This window comes from Mytilus trossulus, unplaced genomic scaffold (assembly GCF_036588685.1).
Source record: "Mytilus trossulus isolate FHL-02 unplaced genomic scaffold, PNRI_Mtr1.1.1.hap1 h1tg000476l__unscaffolded, whole genome shotgun sequence".
Taxonomy (NCBI): Eukaryota; Metazoa; Mollusca; class Bivalvia; order Mytilida; family Mytilidae; genus Mytilus; species Mytilus trossulus.
This window is the reverse complement of record NW_026963375.1, coordinates 1-23,086: the sequence shown is the minus strand read 5'-3', so window position 1 is coordinate 23,086 and position 23,086 is coordinate 1. Positions and strand designations below refer to the sequence as shown.

General features: G+C 33.2%; 2 protein-coding genes across 2 annotated transcripts in view; both read right to left on the bottom strand.

The window, feature by feature from the left end:
- The window catches only part of LOC134702463 (uncharacterized), a 34,231-nt gene extending 28,203 nt beyond the window's left edge, over nucleotides 1–6,028 (bottom strand). The window contains exons 1-2 of the mRNA XM_063563364.1: nucleotides 5,948–6,028; nucleotides 1,847–1,889 (exon numbers count right to left, since the gene is read on the bottom strand). Coding sequence (XP_063419434.1) covers nucleotides 1,847–1,889; nucleotides 5,948–5,949 — 45 coding nt within the window. The 5' untranslated portion in view covers nucleotides 5,950–6,028. The remainder of the gene's footprint in view (nucleotides 1–1,846; nucleotides 1,890–5,947) is intronic.
- Nucleotides 6,029–15,015: 8,987 nt separating this feature from the next.
- LOC134702464 (zinc finger protein 239-like) lies at nucleotides 15,016–16,632 on the bottom strand. The gene has a single exon (XM_063563365.1). The coding sequence runs from the start codon at nucleotides 16,608–16,610 to the stop codon at nucleotides 15,591–15,593; it is 1,020 nt and encodes a 339-aa protein (XP_063419435.1). The 5' UTR covers nucleotides 16,611–16,632; the 3' UTR covers nucleotides 15,016–15,590.
- Between the last annotated feature and the right edge of the window lie 6,454 nt (nucleotides 16,633–23,086).

The window sequence follows — 23,086 nt, the reverse complement described above, 5'->3', positions numbered from 1 at the left end:
ACAAAATTTAATAACTACCATAATGTTAATTATTTTATACTATTTTAGTATGGATTTAAAAGTCTTTGCTTATATCTTGTAATGATTGTAAAGTAATATATATTTATATAGTGGAATGTTAGAATTTAAAAATAGATTCATTCGTTAAAACGTCCATCTGTAAATACTTGACATTTGTGTTTATTGATATTTTGTATACATATATTCAAAATTTGTTGAAAAAAATTACTACCAGGAACTTATATGTTTATTATAAAATTTCAATTCTATTTTTCTTTGTTTTAATAATTTAACCTTATTATATAGCATCTACATATTTGTACCGTATGGTACAGTTTTGAAAATTGTATTCAATGTGTTTATCAACTATCCTTCACATCTTGAGTCATTCACATTATAGATCACATTTCAAACGCACACTATCGGTTTGCCTTAAAAAAATTCCTGGATAAATTGTCAATGAATCCGGAGTCAAAACATTTGATGTAGTTAGTTTGACATTCAAATTCAACTATTAGGTAAATATATGTGAAGACGCAAATGCGTATTCTTTTCCTGAGTATCAGTGTGTATGCCTTCTATTTCCTATTTTGTGCACTAAAATACTGCTTGCATGCAATAATATTAATTTCACTCATGAAAGGGCATTTTCGTTTTCCTAATCTAAACTCGGGACACGGCAGAAAGAGCTTGACATGTGACTTTCAAGCACGGTCATCATTACTAAAGGTATTCTTACCTCTAGCTGCTTTTCTTTTGTTTCTTTTTTGAGTCACTGTCCTATAATAAACTTTGACCTTTTCGAAAAGCAAAGGATTGTCTATCCAAGGAATAGATTCCTTAACTTTGTAATTTATTTGGCCTTTTAACTTTTTTTCTATTGAGAGTCACTGATGCTTTTTTTGTAGACTTAACTCATGTCTGGCATACATCATTTTAATTCTGGTATCTTTTTATATTTATATATCTTTTTATATAAATTGGTTATTTTGAAAGTGTGTACAGGTATTCATAAAACTTCTGAATTAAGATATTCTTCGGGGAAAAAAAGTTTCCCTGTTGAGTGTTTGAATTGATTTGATTAGGTAAAATTAAGAAACCCTTAAAATTTGATATGTTTTATGAAACCAAAATCAGTCTCTTTATAAGAGGTTCCAATCAATTGCATGCTACAGTTTTCACCTCACATGGAAATACAACATCTACCATGAGTAAAGACAGCTTCAATAACTAGTTGAGAATAAAAAGGCATCCATGCAGGAGCAAAATATAAAGATATGATAGATAAAATAAATGCACCCAGAATTCCAGATTATAAAGCAAACTGAGTGCATTAATTTATATTGCAATTGGTTTGTGCAATTTGCATAAGTCATCGGGTTTGTAGAAATTGGGATTTTCAAAAGGGTTATAATCGGAAAAATTATGTACATTCCTAAGTAATAGATAAAATAGTCCAGCTTTAAAATGTATATTCATATAGTAGCTATAAATATACACTTTCAACTGGCTTCTATTTACAGTCAATTATTTCAATTCAAAAGCAAATACAAATTCAGCAACAATCTTTTGTTGACCCAGCAGTCAGCAGCCTTAGGTTCACGTATTGCTTTCCTTTTTTTAAAGAAAGCAACTTGTTTCATAGTTTTCATGTATTAGTTTGGTAAGTTATAATAGTTGGTATGCAGTTGCATAAGCATTGGCATATCTCATTTCCATAAAGATTACTTGGCCCTACCCCCTCAGTCATAGTCTATCGACTTTGATACTTTTGCTTAGTTTTCATGTACGTATTAGTTAGTGATTTAATGAAAATGAAACATTATAATCAATAAAAAGTACTTACATTTTCCTGGCCTTGCTTTGTGATTCTTTCACTTTTCCTAGTCCTGTTTAAATAAAGAAAAAACTAATATTACTACCGATTTGTTGAAATTTGAATAGCTACATGTATAAACAATGTATAGTGTTAGTTCTGCTTTTAATATGTAAGAATAAAAAGATGTGGCATGCTTGCAAATATGAAAACTCTCCATCAGAGAACAAATGAAATAGAATTTTCCACCTATACTTATTCTACATCCATTAAGATTAATAAAAGAACATACTGGAGTTCCAATTCCCCCCACATCACCCATATTTCATCTATCTAAGGAAGAAGGGCAATAATTAAAAGAAAACACTTCTATTTTCTGTTCTTTAAAACTTTTTATTAATTATTATGGAGAAATAAAAGCTTCAGAGCAAATGTAATGTTATTTCCATTATAATTAATTTTCCAAGCTGTATTTAAACTTGTTGATAATATTTGATCAGCACTTGTTTTCAAAAGTGTCAAAGACATTGCTGATGTAAAGTAAAACCTAGATTCTTGTTCATCTACCTGTATTTAAGAAATACCGTCCGAAATTAAATAGCCCTTTCCTCCATACTAATGACGCCTTTTGACGCCACCCTCCTTACTCAATAATGACGCCTTTTGACGCCTGTGTAGTACCTCAGTTGAAACACTTTGACTACAAAGTGTCTGTAGTTGACTTAATAAAATTTGTATCCAATATGAAAAGGAATATCATAGGAATATCCGACTTAAATTTATTTGATGAAATAGTTCTTTTTCGCAATGCCTTAATACTTTAAAGCATATGTTCAGCATTTTATTAAAAAAATCCTATGTAAATCACGTATGCAAAAAAAAAACAAGTGAAACTGCGAGCTACTGCTCACTGATGATACCCCTGTCGCAAGTGGATAATATTAATAGTGTAAAAATATGCAAGTGTTCGGTAAACAGGAAGTTGTCAAGTGATGAATCTGAAAACGCATCACACGGTATAGCTGACTTATATAAATCCTGAAACCAAATTTCAGAAATCCTTGTATTGTAGTTCCTGAGAAAAATGTGAAGAAAATTTTCAACTTGGCTATCATGTGTAAAATCATACAAGTGTTCGGTTAACAGGAAGTTGTCAAGTGATCAATCTGAAAACGCATCACACGGTATAGCTGACTTAGATAAACCCTTAAACCAAATTTAAGAAATCCTTGTATTGTAGTTCCTGAGAAAAATGCGACGAAAAATATTCATGGGACGGACGGACTGACTGACGGAAGGACAGACCTAGGTAAAACAGTATACCCCCCCTTTTTGAAAGCGGGGGTATAATTAAAGCGGGGGTATAAAAAATCAATGGAGGAAAGGGTATATGAACGAGAATCAAGAAGGCATTTCTTTTTAGTTATGTACTTTCACTTTCGTTTTATAAAGTACATGTACCTACATTGTGCTATATTATGATGTTCAGGACTAAATAAAAATGTCGCTAATAGACGTTACCCCTGACGACGTCACAAGCAAGAAGATCTGTTAAACAGTGAAACTGGTAGAATACTATGGAGGATAATATGGAGAACATTTTGATATAGTAATAGACAAAATGTAAATATTCATATTGAATATAAATATTTGGTGCATTTTCAGCCTTATTTTTTATTATACCCTCAGCTCCCACTATACATGCTACAATGTATATGTCATGCTAAAATTGAAAGAAAAAAAGTAAGTTCGATAAGGGCCATATTTGGCCTCAATTATAAAGTTCAATGCTACAAGATAAAAAATGTTTTAAGTTAACTTGAAGACTTGTGAGAAAGTTTTATAGAACAGTTTCTGTTATACATTGTAGTTATATTCTAAAGTGTTGATTTTGACATCCCAGTTAGGTCAAATAAGGGATTTTGACGAAATTTGACAAAATCGGCAGGATTTCAGCCAAATTTACCATCAGGAAATATAGAGTGCAGCCGTCGACAACCTAAATATTCAAGTTAGACATGTAAAATGTCACTACAAACATTATTGTCGAAGATCTTTTTTGTCGACATATGGTCAATAAATCCCAATTTGAAATTTAGGGCTAAAAAATGGGGCCATTTTACGGCCTTATCGAACCTACTACTTTGAATAATTATGACCATATTATTGTATCACAAAGTTTGATATATGTTAGTGGTATGAGTGTGTAAGCAAAACAGGGTCCCTTTGTCATGTCTGCTGGTTAGAAAGGGGTCGCTTTTTCATGCCCTGCTGGTGAGAAAGTATCTTATAGAACAGAATCGCTTATTTAACTGTTTAAGATACAGTCTAGAACCCCGGTCTGGAATGTTCAGCATCTATTTTATACGGTTTATAAGGGACGACATCAAAAGATCGATGTAGGATAAAAAACTTAAATCAAATAGTTTGGGGGTGGGGGGTTAAAATTCGACTAGTTTTGTATATCTAAAATCGATTTTTACATATATCCCTATTGGTAAATCAATTTTTCCCAAATTAAGTTTTTCCCAAATTAAGTTAAGAGGGGGGTGGGGGTGTCAGTGTAAAAACTATGTGAATTAAGTTTTTTATCCTACATTGAACTTTTGATGTCGTCCCTAACAGGGTATACATTTTCTGAGCGTGTCCAGAACAGGGTATGTTTTTTGATATTTCTGTTTAGAACAGGGTATGTTTTTCGATGTGTTCTAGGTAGAACACAGTATGATTTGGAAAGTGATGTTGGCACAGTTATACCCGAAAGAATAGAGTCAGTTAACCCCCCCCCCCCCCCCCCCCACACACACACACACACACCCCACCCGGGTTTAAGGCCTTCGTGGCCGTGCATAATACTTTGCCAGTCTTCAACCGACCAGATTTGATAAGAACCCGAATTGACTAAAGTAACCCATATTCCTTACTTTGTTTTATACTTTTGGAGCAAAAAAATTTATGAAAACACACTTTTTAGGTTCATTCTACATCATCCTACCTTTAAAAGCGTTCAAAATTTATAAAGTGCGTCTGACGAACTTAAGGAAAGGAAGTGCATTTATGACATAAAAGGAAGCCGTTGACGGAGAATATGGATCGATCCGTAGTTCATTGTTTTAATCCCTATAATGGAATGGACTACCACACAAAATGCGTAAAGCTCAAAACACTTTTACTTTTAAGCAAAGTATCAAGAAATACCTAACACAACCCTGATAAGAAATGTTTGCTACAATGTATTTGTATATTTTTTATTTTCATTTGATTGTTTGGTTTCATGTATATACATATGTTGTGTACAAGATGTAAGTTTGTACAAATTATAATTTGTACATGGTTTTTGTTCAAGTTATAAGTTTTTTGACACCTTCCTTCTTGCAACAGGTGATACAGGTGTATCTTATAAAATGTACCAGTGGAATGTTTTAAATTCAAAATATTATACTTCAACCTAACCTAATGGGTTAAATTATAATTTTATTTTTTTTCCTTATACCATATATTCATCTCCATACAAAATCTTTGTGTGGTCTTATAATGCTTTTGTATCAATGCTCAGTATTAGACTGTATCATGAAGTTGTGAAAATATGACAGAAATATGCGAAGCAAAAGACTGTGTGCTTGCATCATCCATTTGTGTTCAGCAGGTCATAAAACACTGATAACTTGTACAAAAAATCTGTACAAATTATAATTTGTACAACATTACAACTTGTACACAACATCATGTATACATCTTAAACAGCATTATATCAGGGAAGATTAGTTTATTGTAACTAACTGAGTTTACCCTCTTTAAATAAAGAATTTATTATTATTATTATTATTATTATTCACTAATTATTATCTATTGTTAAAAGAGGGTTTAAACCCAGGAAAAAACGGGATCCAACGATAGGTTTTAATTCAAACGCATTGGTCGTCATAAAAAAAGAGGTTCCAACCCCAGGACCCCCCTTTTTTTAGTGGCCCCGACCAATGACACTGCGTGGAACTTGCTGAACATATGATCAAATGTTGAAAGCCAATGACATGGTTATTGAAAACTGGTGCCATCAAGGATTTGTAAATACTTGGTGGCATGTTTAGTAGTTTTTTCACAAGTTTATATAATTAGAAAAAAAATACTTACATTATAATTATAAAGAATAGGGTATATATAGTATCCAAATTAATAAGTTTACACTAAATTGTAATTGAGGAATACAATACAATAAAAGTATAAATGTTTTGTTGAATATCTCTGTTTAACACCCAAAAAAGTGTGTCACGATGATTCTGGAAAAACCCACAAAAACGTGTGTGAATTGACACAGGATGCAGAAATTATCACTGTAGCTAGCAAGATATTTGAACAACCCAACCTGTGTAATGTTAATTTTACTGATAAAATTACAAATTTGACAAATTTCATTTAATGAATGTTGACAGCCACTTAGGTTTTATGTTGTTTTTATCTCAACAGTAGTTTGGTAAAACTTTTTTGAGGGCTGTGTGTAGAACTGGTTAGATATACTGTTCCCAGTGCTAATAAACTGCAATCTGATATGTTGACAAATCGGAAAATCAAACTATTTAATTAATAAACCAATAAAATATAAAATAAATTATTACCGATAGAGGAAAAGTGTCTTTACTGTGTTCTCTATAAACCTATGAGCATATTTTAGTATTGCCAATAAATTGAAAAATCCTCCATGATTTTTTTGTTGTGTGACTTTTCAGAAATGCTTTTTGAATGATAAACCTTTTCTAAAATTTAATCGTTCTTCTCCTTGCATGTAAGGGACGACATCAAAAATTCAATGCAGGATAACAAACTTAATTCGCATAGTTGATCAACTGACCCCCCCCCCCCATCCCCCCTCCTTAACTTAATTTGGGGAAAATTGATTTACCAATATGGATACAGTCATGCATGTAAAACCGATTTTGGATAAACAAGACTTGCAGCAATTTTTACCCCACCCCAACCCCAATCTATTTGAATTAAGTTTTTTATCCTTCGTTGATCTGTTGATGTTGTCCCTATAAACTGAAGGGGTTGAAAACCCCAAACGCGATAAGGTTGTCAATTATACAACCAAATCATGCAAGTTTAAGTAAATATCCGTCTTCAACAATGAGCAACCCATTACGCAAAGTAAGCTATACAGGTCCCTCCATGTCAGAATGTAAAACAATTCAAATATTAAAATAGCGAGAAAAAGAAAGTGTCCACAGTACACGGATGCCCCACTCGCACTATCATTTTATATGTTCAGTGGACCGTGAAATTGGGATAAATACTCTTATTTGGCAAAATTAGAAAGATCATATCATATATATATATATATATATATATATAGGGAACGTGTGTACCAAGTTTCAAGTTGATCTGACTTCAACTTCAGCAAAACTACCTTGACCAATAGCTTTAACCTGAAGCGGGACAGACGGACGGACGGACGGACAGACCAGAAAACATAGTGTTCCTCTACTATCGTAGGTGGGGCATAAAAAAAACTAAAAAAAAAATAAGAAGACGTGTCATGATTGCAAATGACACAACTCTCAACAAGAGACCAAATGACATCAAATTAACAACTAACAATCACCGTACGGCCTTCAACAAGGAGAAACATCCATTACGCATAGGCAGATAAAAATTCTTGTTATTAAACTCGTTCTATTATACACGTAAGTGACCCAACCTGTATTATATCCGTCTTTCAAACTGTTTCTTAATAAGATAAACTTTATCTTATTTTTATGTTTATTTAATTAATAGGTTAAGATAAAATCCTCAAATCCATAAACAACTATTTCAGTGTTATAAACCTTTACAAAAAGTATATCCGTAAGTGAACTGTATGATTGAGACTTGCTTGCTTAAATATCTTACTCACAAACTTAACATAAAAGTCCTTCGGACTTTTATTCAGTTTGTGAGTTAATCGCCCCGGTTTACACATCAATAACCTCTAGAAAAAATGTGTTTAATCCTATAATATTAAGAGCTGAACAGAGTGATATTATAAGTTATATGGTTCGCTACTGACCCCCTACGGATCCATAGAGGGTTAGTAAAATCCATAGGGGGTGAGGCCGGAGGCCGAGTTCCCTATGGAATTTATTCACCCTCTATGGATTCATAGGGGGTCAGTAGTTAACCGTATAACGAATTTATCGCACGCTAGACTTTTTCTGCTGCGTTTTGTTGAAAAATAAACAAAAAAACACAACAACATTAATAGATGACGTCACTATTAACGCGTCATGAACCCCCTATGAAATTTACCAACCCCCTACGGTCTCATAGGGGGTCACCACGTGACGGCTTTAAACCAATCACAACGTGATGATTTACCCGCGGTGCGATAAAGACAGTGGGACGACCGATAATGTTCCATATCAATAATGTTCCATTCGATCTATTTCTGATTAATACGTAGATTTTTAGGAAACAGCACAGTCATGCCATCAAAATCAATAGAGGCAGAGGCAGAGGCAGAGGCAGAGGGAGCTCTGGCCTTGAAGTCATAAAACTTTGCTGAGTGCTCGGAGCACAAAAATCTTGCTCGAAACATGAAATCCAGCATTTGGGAATATTAGTACAAAAAAAAAGTTTTATGACTTCACTGTCTGGTATTAACGAATCCTGATTCAGCATAGATGTCGGACCGACTAATTCAACCTGAATCACAACCTATCACTGGTCCATCTAGCTCAAATGACGATGTTTTAGTGAATGATATAAAATGTGTCAAGCATGGTTGAGCCATGAGAGAAAAAGGACAAGAGGTCCAAATTACATACAGACAAACAAAACCTGGAGAGCTTTTGCATATCTTATGTGAAAATGACAATGATCATATGGTCGTAACTTACGAACGTAGTCAGGTCGTAAGAAGAACGTGATACGACTTTACTAAGATCTACACGATCGCATTACGATCGTCAAAATTTGCATTTTTTTCACGCGATCATGGCCTAGTGTGATTGCGACATAAAATTATTTATTCTGCATTTGGTCAACTACAAATGTTCCAGTTCATGCATGCTTTATAAATATAATTCCGACATGTGTCAAAGAGACAACAACCCGATCAAAGAGCACATCACAGCCGAAGGTAACCAATGGGTCTTCAATGCAGCGAGAAATCCCGCACCCGGCGTCGTGATTCAGCCGTTCCCTATACAAAAATGTATACTAGTTCAGTGATAATGACTTGTTTTTGTTTGAGGGACGTCATGAATATGCATGACATATTTGCCACTGGACGTCTAGCAAACATCAATCTATCAGAAATAGTTTTAAGCAAACAGTTAAATCAAAATTACTGTTCATGTTGCAGGCCATTTTGCAATTGTATACTTCTTTGAAAATCATCAGTAACGATTGGGAACAAGCAAAAAATTGTCTATGTTTTTTCAATCTTTTTTCGTATTTCCTGTCGTTTTGTATTACATTATACGTATAATTATTATTATAATGTTATACAATTAGACAGGAAATACGAAAAAAGATTGAAAAATCATAGATAAAAATCTCCGAACCGAGTCCCTGTGATTTTTTGTACATAAATGAGGCCGTTAGTTTTCTCGTTTGAATTATTTTACATTTCGCATTTCTGAGCCATTTATAGTTGACTATGTGGTATGGGCTTTGTTCATTGTTGAAGGCTGTATGGTGACCTATAGATGTTTATTTTCTGTTTTATTTGGTCCCGTGTGGAGAGTTGTCTCATTGGCAATCATACTACATCTTCTTTTTTATATTGAACTTTATGTTTGAGAAGCGGTTTGTGTCCACTGGCGTTTGTATGCATGCAAACTCCCTTCTCATCTCACTACAGCAACCAAGAATCTAATATATGCGCAACGGTCACCATAGAGCCTGCTATGACGAAGACGTAAATATTGACATTTTTTGCTGCCTTTTTATCTACCGTGTCAAATGAAACAAACATGATTGCATATGCATGGCTGCATACTATAGATTCGATTTTTGTATATGTTCATAATGTTGTTCGTCAATAAATTTAAACCCCCATGATAATTTCCGTTTTCTCCGGACAATCAAATCATTGCTAGTGCGGGTCGTCCTTTTGAATGTGTGTGATGTTTAAATTCAGAAATGAGACGTGAAATCTGATGCCTCATGATGAGAGTGCCATACAATTTTTTGTATTTTGAAGAACCTCTGAAACAACTGTTTGATGGTCCGTAATTACCCGAGGTAGGTGCCCAGTTATAATGCTATTTTCCCCGGCGTTCAATGCAGATCTATTGTATTCATTGTTAATTTGTTTTCGTCCTGATCTTCCTTATCATACGTGAAATACTTGGCACCGGACATAATGCAAATTATTGAACCATTTTAGATTTATTCTGCTTTTTATCGATCTAATGAGTATAATTCTACGATTCTTTTTTTTATTATAAAAATCATCGACTTATCGCCGGTTCGTTGAAAACCAAACAAGCTTTTACTTCTGAAATCCGAAAAGATAACTAAGATCTTTTTGTTAATCATTATGTCGGACTAAAATTCTTTTTTTGTTGTTGATGAATTGAACAAGCACTCTGCTACTAAAAATTGATTCCCAATCACTGACTAAGTACTTCATATCAAAACCCGGAGTAGGCACATGAACGAATGTACGAATAAAAATTGTTAACTTGTATTTGTTTTTTTGTTATTATCCCAGTCTCCTTTTATTTCAATTATTAGAATAACAAAAAAAAGTACAATAAAGCGATACTAAGGACGTATACCGAGTATTTGATACGGTTTATGGGTTGATTAAATAAAGACATTCTGTCCGAAGTCAGGAATCTGATGTTCAGTAGTTGTCTATTTATGTGGTTCATAAGTGTTTCTCGTTTCTTGTTTTTTTATATAGACTAGATCGTTGCTAGACAGAATTAATAATCTTTGCACCAAAACATCAATTGAAACATCTTTCAGATTTTCGTCTGACATTTGATGGAACAGTGTTAAGCGACGTTTCTTGTGTGAAAAATCTGGGAATGTACTTTGATAAAACCATCAGTATGGAACATCAAGCAAGTGCGATCACCAAGGCTTGTTTTTACAAAATTCGGAATATTGGTCGAATTCGATCTTTAATTTCAGTTGAAGCCTGTAAAACACTAGTGTGCTCCCTAGTTACATCAAGGCTGGACTATGGCAATGCATTGTTGTACGGTACTTACACCAAAAATTATCAGTAAATTGCAGCGATCCAAAACACAGCAGCACGTTTGATAACACGAAAAAGGAAATTTGACTCAATTACGCCTGTTTTAATATCGTTACACTGGCTACCCATACATTACCGTTGCCAATATAAACTTCTTTTATATGTGTACAACGCACAGCATGGCAAAGCTCCTAGTTACCTTCAAAATTTAATTACGCCATACAAGCCAAGTAAATCCCTCAGGTCGGAAAATAGTATGCTCCTACATCCTCCAAATGACGTTCGAACGAAAAGCTACGGTGAGAGGCGTTTTGACAAGGCTGCGCCTACACTCTGGAACAATTTGCCATCGTCTTTACGGAGTGTAAATTCTTTAGTTGTTTTTAAAAAGCAACTCAAGACTCATTTATTTCGGACTGCTTTTAAGGATTTCTTGTAGATTTTATATATACTTTTATTTGACTGCATTAGTTTTAGACAGTTTTGTATATATTTTAGGGTACATGCATTTTTCGTTTCTTTTTAAAAAAAAAATTATAAATTTTTATATGCTTGTTTGCTTCTTTTAAGATAGTGCTTTGTAATCTATGTTTTATGTATTTTTTTGTATTTTATATATTTTTAAATGTGAAGCGCTTAGAGTAATTTTTGTTATTATATAATGCGCTCTATAAATATTGTCACGATTTATTATTTATTTATTATTCCCGTTTGAATGGTTTCACACTAGTAATTTTTGGAGTCCTTTATAGCTTGCTGTTCGGTGTGAGCCTAGGCTCCGTGTTGAAGACCGTACCTTAACCTATAACTGTTTTCTTTTAAAAATTGTGATTTGGGTGGAGAGTTGTCTCATTGGCACTCATACCATATCTTCCTACATATCTATATCATAACCAGTGTATGTGAATGTATTTTCTTTATCCAAACAAAGTAATAACATGCATAATACTGTCATGCAGTTTTTCTGTCATTTCCCAAAGAGGAAACAGCTTACGTTGGGGAATCAATTTTTATACAAAAAAATATGTCCTCACATTCTTCTTACGGGGAACTAGAGGCCAAAAGACATAGGCTGCAATAAAACACGGAACACGGGCTGATTTTCCGAGGGTTGGAACCCCCTCCTTTTTCTATATAAATCTTTTAATTAATATCGTTTCATCCATAGTGTTGGCCAATTAGAGCTCATCGCGATCTTGAAAACCTCATCACGACCGTGATGCGCCCTTACTACTATCTACACGATCGCGCTATATACGATCGTCAAAATTTGCATTTTTTCACAGATCGTAGTGCGATCGTGGTTTATAATAATGTGACTGCGGTATAAATTATTTATTTTGCATTCGGTCAACTACAAATGTTCAAGTTCATATACATGCTTTATAAATATAATTCCGACATACCATAAAATGAGAATGGAAATGGGGAATTTGTCAAAGAGACAACCCAACCAAAGAGCACATAACAGCCGAAGTCCACCAATGGGTCTTCAATGCAGCAAGAAATCGTGCATCTGGCGGTGTGATTCAGCCGTCCCCTAAACAAAAATGTCACGATACTTAATTGTTCATCAGTGATAATGGCTTTTTTTTTGTTTGAGGGATTACATGAATATACATGGCATATTTGCCACTGGACGTCTAGCAAATATCAATCTATCAAAAAAAGTTTAAGCAAACAGTTATATCCAAATTACTGTTCATGTTGCAGGCCATTTTCCAATTGTATACTTCTTTGAAAATCCTCGGTAACGATGGGAAACAAGCAAAACTATATATATGCGGTAAGAGTCAACATACAATTTAATATAATATGAATGAAAGCTTTACTCTAACGTTGACGAAATAAAAATGTATATGTATATATTTTCACAAAACAATATAAAAACTCGACAATATACATATATTTGTTTATGAAAAAAAACCAAGTAACGTAAATGCATTTTATGAAATCTACAATACTTTTAAATTAAAAAATTCCATATACATTGGTAAAATGTACTCGTGGATAGTATGAAAGCTTATTTGGGTTATTATAATATATATGATTATATGCTCTAGAGAAAAAAAATGTTAGGACGCATGCGTTAGATATTGCTACTACCACGAAAATAGCGCTAACTAACTAATTGACGGGGAAATTTTTTAAGAAATGCTGAAATTAATATTTCAAATTATATATGAAAAGAAAGATTGCTACGTAAATTTTCTCATTATTATAGAGAGAGAATAAAAATATAATATTATTAGGCTTCGGAAGACACAGATTATCAGAAAACACGTTTACTTAGCGTTGTCCCATGTAACAAACTCGAAACATAAAACTCGAACAATTAAAAACTAAGTCCATTGATAAGTAAAATACGGAAAAAGTGAATTTTTTTTTACAAAATTTACTTCTGAATAATATCTTATGATCAGAAATATGACGTGATATATTTCAGTATTGGTTTACTCCATTTTAAATTTGCATAGATATTTTGAAAAGAATATGATGTACGGAAATGTCCCAGGGGAAATTTAGTTTGGACACTTGAAACATTTCAGTTAAAAAAATAAAATTTTGACAGATATAATTTATTGAATTGTAAACACGATCGTTTTATACTAAATGTAAGCTCAAATATTTTAATAAATGTTGAAAATATTATTGTGTTTGTGAGTGGAAAACTACTTAAAATTGTAGAAATATTCAAAAGTAGCTCTCGCGTTTTTGTTCTGCGGCTACGTTAACGGAACACCAATCAAGTAATCGATCTTCAAGACTATGGCTTCAACATTCAATGGTATAAAATATCATGTTCTGCTTGTCGTAGACTCAAAAAGACTTGAAGTTGGAATAGATCTACGAAGACTAAAGAAAGTTCATGTGTGGTTTGGCATTGTACATGCCCACGACACCGATGTCCAGATATTGTTCGGAAGATGTTTTGAGAAGTAACGATGCTACCGGACATGTAAAATTAAACTGTTACAGTATATTACAGAACACAAAACTGGCTATCTTTGCTGTAAATACAAGTTAAAACCGGACATGGTTTACATTAAAGCTAAAAATCACAATCCCACGGCATCAAATAATTTAAAAAAAAACCATATGATACTACCATATACCTCTAGTAGGCAGTAAAAGTGCTATATGTACGTTTTGTTTGGGTCTAGCCCAAGAATAAGTAAGTTCAAGTCTTTTTAGAACGTTATCGGAAGGACATACTAATACAAAAACTTAGTACCAGTGTTATATGAACGTTATCGGAAGGACGTACTCCTACAAAAACTTAGTAAATGAATGTTTTGGAAGAACATATTCCCACAAAAATTGAGTACCAGAGTTATATGAACGTTATCGGAAGGACATTTCATACAAAAACTTTGTACTAGTGTTATATGAATATTATCGGAAGGACATACTCCTACAAAAACTTAGTATCAGTGTTAAATGAATGTATCCGAAGGACATACTCCTACCAAAATTGAGTACCAGTGTTATATGAACGTTATCGGAAGGTCATCACATGTATGAATTTTCGCATACCACACTTGTAAAGATCATAACATTCATGATTTCTCGTGTATCTATTGTCACTTAATCCTTCACTCAACACATGTGTCACACATTATTTTGGTACCGTCAATTTTATATTTCAAACTGTCTAACTATATTGATTTCTATTATGTACATTTCGTTTACAGCATGCATATTTAATGTATTCAATACTAAGAATGATCTAGAAAGTCGCTATGAATTTACATGTCCGAAATATTTGTTTACATCTGAAACATGTAAGATTATAAATTTCTATTTGTCAATAACCTTTTAAACTGTAAGCTAATCCAAACATCTTACAAGTTCGTTATGCAACTTTTATACGGTCATATCAAATAATTTACCGATAGATTGATCACCTATCGTAACTCTCTTTGATAAACGTAATCAATCTGTTATCTAATTTCTGTTGACGAAATGACCATTACAAACTGTGTTGCAATAGCAACTTCTATTTGGTATTTAAAGAAAGATAAATTTGTATATAAGGACTCCGTTTGGATATGCCAACGAGAGCACATGAACTGCGTTCGGATTTTCCATCGCAATCATATACATTGTTTTTGGTTTAAATTAACTAAGTTGTAACACTGATACTTTATATTTGGACTTTATTAAATGAATTTGGACTTTACCAATTTGTTTATGTTTACTGTATTGAACTGCCGACTTGTGTGTGAATAAAGAGCTAGTACCCCGCATTGTGAATCGTTCCCAAAGACGGAATCCCATTCGAAGCCATTTGGCAATATTTATCTGGAAAGGTACAAAATCTGTCTTCATACATGTACACCACTTTTGTAAATTTCATGAATTCTCGTGTGCCTATAAAAGTGACTTTTTTCACTAAATTATTTACCGATACAGGTAAATGTGCATGCAATTATTCATCACAAGTATGGGTTATAATGTCTTTACGATAATAACCGTCGGAACTAAAGCTTGTACCCATACGTCACACTTTAGGTCTTCTTTTATCAGTATATGTTTTTGTATGTCTCAGACAATTACTGATTCTGCCAACTCTTTTTCAAAATATCACATCTTATCTTTCCAAGTATGGATTTTCATGTGTTTATTACGATTGCTTTTGTGACCAAATGCTTTACCACATACATCACATCTGTAATGTTTTTCGCCAGTATGTGTTATCATGTGTGTACGACAAGAACTGCTTTGGCCAAATTCTTTTCCACAAATATAACATGCGTAAGGTTTTTCGCCAGTATGTTTTTGCATGTGTACATTATAGTTGCTCTTGGTACTAAATTCTTTACCACATTCATCACATTTGTAAGGTTTTTCACCAGTATGTGTTCTCATGTGAATTAGACAATTATCTTTTTTGCAAAACTTTTTTTCACAAATATCACATTTGTAAGGTTTTTCGCCAGTATGTGTTCTCATGTGAGTTAGACAATTACTTTTTCTGCGAAACTGTTTTCCACAAACATCACATCTGTAAGGTTGTTCACCAGTATGCTTTCTCATGTGAATTCGACAGGCGCTTTCTCGGTGAAACTCTTGATCACAAAAAACACATTTAAAATGTTTTTCCCCAGTATGAATTCTCATGTGTTCATTATAGTTGCCTTTCTGACCAAATTCCTTATCACATACATCACATTTGTAAGGTTTTTCGCTAGCATGTGTTCTCATGTGAATTTGATAAATATTTTTTTGGCAAAATTCCTTTCCACAAATATCACATTTGTAAGGTTTTCCACCAGTATGGATTTTCTTGTGTATATTATAATTGCCTTTATGACCAAATACTTTTCCACATTTATCACATTTGTAAGGTGTTTCGCCAGTATGGATTTTCTTGTGAACTTTACAGTTACTGTTTTGGACAAATCCTTTTCCACAAATATCACATTTGTAAGGTTTTTCGCCAGTATGGATTTTCTTGTGTATATTATAATTGCCTTTGCTACTAAATTCTTTACAACATTCATCACATTTGTAAGGTTGTTTACCAGTAAGATTTTTCATTTGACGTAGACAAGAACTTTTTCGGTGAAACTCTTTGTCTGCAGTAGCCTCTTTACTGGACATAACTAAGTGTTACAGTCTGTTCACAGATGTGTTTTTTATCTACAACATACAAATACCAATTTATTTAAAGATGGTAGGTAAACTATGTTATAATTACAACTATAAGCAGTATGTATTGTGTACATACATTTGTACTAGAAGTCTGATTTTTTTCATTTATCCCTGTTCAGGAGCACCTGAGAGCACCGCGTTTTTTTTGTGGGATTGGTTTCCCTTGATGGACCGCTGTTTATCTTGTCGTCGTTTCGTAGTTTTCCAATGCTCTCCGACTCGCTTTCGATTTTATTGAGAGTGAATGTTTCTTTGTCATCATTGGTCTCTCTTTTAACAAATAAACTAGAATATTGTGGATACCTTTTTTTTTTTTTTACAAAAACAGATTATGTCATTACTTTTGTTTGAGAACCTCTTAAAAAACTATAATTTCGACCAAAAAAAGAAAGAAAGAGATTAAGGTACAAAACTTTGATAATGGGACGAAAAAGATAAAAAAAGAAAAAAAAAAAAAAGATTATCAAAAAAGTATTAGGCCTAAGATCTTGCATGCCAGACGCGGGTTACATCTTCATAAGACTCTCAGTGATGCTCGAATAGAAAAAAGTTAAATAGCCAAATCAAGTATAAATTAGAAGAGGGTCAATAATTTTTCACAGATTTTTCCAAAATACGACTACGGTAAATAGTTTTGCTTGAGTTAAAAAAATCTTTAGGATTTACAAGAATTCAGAATTACGCCAACTGTAAGTTTAAAAATATGACTATGTTTACATTTACACCGTGTCTAAACCACACCGACAAAATTTGTTCGGACTCGATGGTATCTAACATCGGGCACAATGACGGAACATCAATAGACAGAAGAAAGATAGATTTCTCCTTATTTTCTTATTTTTTTTCATGATATCAAAGAATATATATACATATACAACTATTTTCTATTGTGATATGCAATATTTTCTACAACTGTTCTATATTAACGGAGAAATAAGTAAAAATGCATGTCAAAATGACGAATTGAGTAAACCTTGCCTCGAAATTGTTTAATTTCTCGTTAAATTGTTCATTTTGTACGGAAAGAAAGGTACGGGAAGATAGATACTGACACGGAGATTGCAAAACTAGTCATTATGAGCATCTCAATACTTGTATTTCTGTGTATGGAACGAAAGAAATGGGTCGTGTCAAAATAGAACTGGCCGGTTTCGTCAATGTTTACCACCCGGTTTCGTCATAGATTTCACAATGCATAACCCGGTTTGGTAAAAAAAAAAGATTCATAATCGCATTACATTATAATTAATTGATTATTTAACTTCAGAGTTGAAAAGGAGTTTTGTGGGTCGTTGGAAAACAACTTCTTTCACCGGACAACGGATTATGTGAGTTGGATTATGCTTATTATAAACATTCTCCTTGATATTTGTAAACAAGCGAGACATAGTGATTCGAATTCATAGCGTTTTGAACTATTTGTATAAAGCTGCATATGTCAAAAGTTAGAAGGTTTGACTGGAACATATACAAGTATGGTACACAGATCTGACGATTTCTTTCTTGTTTATAATAAACATAATCCAACTCACATAATCCGATTTCGCGGATGTCCGTTTTTTTTATTTCTTACAATATTTTAATTCGGTATACACTTTATGAGATAAGTGACGAATTTCAAGTTCTTTTTTTCGATTTCTATACATTTTTTTTCAAATATATATAAAAGTTATATAGCAAAAATGATAAGGAAGACAAAATATACAAATAAGTCGACTTGGCCGACATCCTAATAAAACTTATTGACCTTTAATTACGAGTCTTTTTTTCCATTTCTTTGGGTTTTTACACTCCCGTTACAATTTTGACAGGACGTATTATTGTATACATCCGTCTGTCCGTCTGTCCGCCCACCTGTCCGTCCGTCCGTCCTTTCATCCGTCCGTTCCTCCATCTATCAGTCGTTCGGTCCGTCCGTCCGTGTATCAATCCGTCTATCCGTCTGTCCAGCATAAACATGTCGCATCGTAACTTGAGGACAGTTATCTTATTTCTTAAAATTTAACATAGTTATTTCTTATAATGGTCAAACGATCTGTAAACCTTTTAGTGAAAATCAAATTAAATCTTTTTGAGTTACAGGAAATGTAAGTGAAACAGGAATGTGGGTTTTTTAACATGTCGCGCCATATCTCAAAAACGAAGTATTATAACTACATCAAACTTTACATACTTCTTAGTTATATAAATCTTTTAAACTTCTGTTTACTTTTTGGTGATGTTTAAAATTTTGGTTTAATAGTGATTGATTTTTTTTTGGTAAAACAAAAGGGGGTCACTTATTGTGATGTATCTCAAAACATATTTATGATTATTGTTTACATTTTACTCACTTCTTATTAATATTAATCCGTTAAGATCTCTGTACTTTTTGGTGATGATTCAAACTTTTATTTTAGAGTTATTGAGTTTTTTGTAAAAATAGAGGTTTTCACATGGTGCGCCCTATCTCAGAAACTATTTCTGATTATTGCAAACAACTTCACTCATAAGACGACGGGCGTATCATGCGGTCATGGCGCAGCTGTTTATTGCCAATTATGATACAAAATTCCCCTCTTTGACAAATTTAAAATTAGTTTGAAGTTAAGTGAAATAAGGGATACACCTTTCATTTGGGGAAAAAATGTGTATTACCATAATAACCTATGCCCAAACGTGCCCGTTTAAAATAGATTTTAACACGCGAAGTTTACTTTACAATAAATATATATTTAAATTCTCGAAAGAAAATGTTCAGATCCGTGTTAACGCTGCTTTTTATTAATTTGTTTGTTTAAAAAAAAAAAAAAAAAGGTGATATATATAGACGAAACCGGGTGATTGCATAGTAAATAACATTGACGAAACCGGTTTATTTTAATTTGACATGACCCTTTTCTTTCGTTCCATACACAGAAATACAAGTATTGAGATGCTTATAATAACTAAATTTGCAATCTTCGGGTCAGTATCTATCTTCCCGTACCTTTCTTTCCGTACAAAATGAACAATTTAACGAGAAATTAAACAATTTCGAGGCAAGGTTCACTCAATTCGTCATTTTGACATGCATTTTTACTTATTTCTCCGTTAATATATAGAACAGTTGTAGAAAATATTGCATATCACAATAGAAAATAGTTGTATATGTATATATATTCTTTGATATCATGAAAAAAATAAGAAAATAAGAAGAAATCTACCTTTCTTCTGTCTATTGATGTTCCGTCATTGTGCCCGATGTTAGATACCATCGAGTCCGAACAAATTTTGCCTGTGTGGTTTAGACACAGTGGTTTATATCAGTGATATATCATGATAACGCAGAAATGTTGACTACGTAGCATGTAATAACCTCGGGGAGTTAACTTCAACCAGCAGATGCATTGACCCGATTGATGCGGAAAAAAAAATAATAAAATTTATTTCATATCGGTTGAGAATCAGATTCTCTTATTGGATTAAAAGGGGTCACATGACATTCATTATTCTTCAGTAATAAATTCCATCGGTCATTAACAGAAAAAACGGACTAGAAAACCGGTCGTTAACGAACTTTTACATGATAATGACCGATGGGGCGTGGTTTCCGTCTGATAATGACCGTTGGGGCGTGGTTTCCGTCTGATAATGACTGTTGGGGCGTGATTTCTCTGTTAATGACCGGTGGGGCGTGGTTTCTCTGTTTAGAGAGATGTACCTTTCACAAATAACTTAAAACTTGTACTTTATTCTTCCATAGATATAAGCTTATTGACCCTTTAAATAAACTTATTCTAAATGTTAGCAATTCATCTCTGTATTTGAATATTGGTTTTATGTCCCATTTATGCCATTATGTTTTCTGGTCTGTGTGTCAGTCCGTCTGTTCGTTCGTCCGTCCATTCGTTCGTCCCGCTTCAGGTTAAAGATTTTTGGTCCATGTAGGTTAAAGATTATGGTCGAGAAGTTTTTCATGAAGTTGAAGTCCAATCAGCTTGAAACTTAGTACCAATGTTCCTTGTGATATGATCTTTTTAATGCCAAATTAGAGATTATACCTCATTTTCACGGTCCACTTAACATGGAAATGATAGTGCAGATGGGGCATCCGTTGACTTAGGACACAACATTTTGTTATTGGTATAAATATAGATTTTGTTACCGTAAATTAATAGCAGACTAGACACTATTGTTATATACATATGCACTTTAATGGATCTACCATCTGTCGACGCATGTATCTTGGCGTTGAACAAGGTAATGGTTTTCTCTAACTGTTTATATGACGTCTTTCCACTGCATCCATTAATTGTATGTTGGATGCGATTGATAATTTAGTCTTGATGCACGATTTTTTTTATTGGCTTTGAACTAGCTGTCACTGACTGCGAGTCTTCTCAGATATGTACTTTTTGTTGTTGGAATGTACAAGTACCATGTCAGGTCCATGTGTTTTGTTATATGTATTTAGCCTTTTTCAACACAATTTTATAAAATTGAGAATGGACATATAGTTCGTTCATATGCTATGCTGTTACATCACTGTCCGAATTAAGGGTAGGGTTGAGATTCCGCTAACATGTTTAACCCCGCCACATTTTGTATATATTTGTCTGTACCAAGTTAGGAGCCTGTAATTTAGTTGTCGTTTGTTGCTGTGTTAAACATTTGTTTTTCGTTCAGTTGTTTTTACATTAATATACATGTAGTTTTGTCGTTTGGTTTCATATTTGTGATTTTGGGGTCTTTCAAAGCCGACAATGCGGTATGGGCTTTGCGTATTGTTGAAGGCTTTACAGTGACCTATAAAGATCTGTTAATTTCTGTGTCATTTGTTCTTTTGTGCAGAGTTGTTTAATTGGCAATCATACCACATCTGTGTTATTCTGCTTGTTTATTTTAAATATGATGGCATACAAACCATCAAAGTTTGAAAGATATTTGTCAAACAGTTTCACAGCATTTGCGTTCAAAACGCCTTGGGCAGTTGGAGTGACGGATAGATACTGTTACTATATATATATCTATATTCAATAACATTTCAGCACAGGCACTTGTTTCTGTCAATATGTGGTTTACTATCCATACCCGTACTAAAAAATCACTCGATTTTTAATTTTAGTACGGGTATGGATAGTAAACCCCATTTGTTTTTACTTGCTCTTGATGTAAACGTGTTATATTGGTCCTTATGGTATTTTGCTTAAAGTATATAATTTGATTCTTTTGTGGCCAAGAAACGTGACCGTCACGCGTTCGGCTAAAATAGAAAATAAGGATAACATGCAGTTTTTGACTTATATTTCAGAAACTAAAGTAGTTATAGTAAAATTGATAAGGAGTCAAATTATTCAACAGGTCGGCACTAATTCTGAAAAATCCGACAACCCAATGTTGGGTTACTGCCCCTGAAATGCACAGTAACTTGTTTCTGTCAATATAGGGTTTACTATCCATACCCGTACTAAAAATCACGAGTTTTAGGGCCTTTATTGTACCTTTTTCTTCCTCAATTGGAGATATAACCCAGAGCCCAGAGGTAGATTAAAGGGGGAGCAGGGTTTTATTTCTAAAAAAAATGGTTGAATATAGAGGAAACGCAGGCGGATCAATCCATTTTAAAAAAGGGTTCCTAACCCAGGACAAAAAGGGGGGATTGTATAGGGAACAAAAAATCTTACCCCTTTTGAATCCGCCACTGTGGAATCACTGAAGAATGAGAAGAGCGGGCCCTTACTTTATGAAAATTTCTAAATCTACGCTAAATAAGCTTTTTTGTCAACAAATCATCTCGCCAACAATTACAACTAGATGCATTTACTACCTATCTATTATATCTATTATACTGACAATGAACAAATAATACAAATAAAATTCTATTTGGAAGTCTCATACCTTGATAAACTCGTAACATAGTACAAGTGACGTATTTGATCACGTGAGATTCATTGCTAGAAAAAATACCTTTTAAATTAACTAAGAAAGTTGGTTTTATATAATTTAAACAAAAAATTAAGGTATTTTACACTTTATCTATTTCATAAATAAAAAGCAAGATATACATGTTTAATTGAGATATATATACTTAAGTTATAGTTTGAAGCAAGCGCATAGGTCATCATATATATACGTCTTCAAATTTCGAAGTGTCGGCATTTTACTAAAATAAACGCAATTGAGTTAATTTTTGGTGCATCTGAAAGATACTGTAAAAGCCTTGAACAATGAACAAATAAGTTTTTCGTAGGAAATGCATACTTAAACCCCATGCCTACTTTGGTGAATATATATACTTTTCAATTAACCGGAAACTGTTCATGAGAGAAATGTAAAAATAGTTTTGATGAAACCTTTTCAAATTACGTCAACGAATAAATATCAGGAAATAAGTTAAAACTCAAATGAAACTAAAGCAATTGATGTGTTTGTACAATTCAATTGTATCTTACCTCTATATCCAT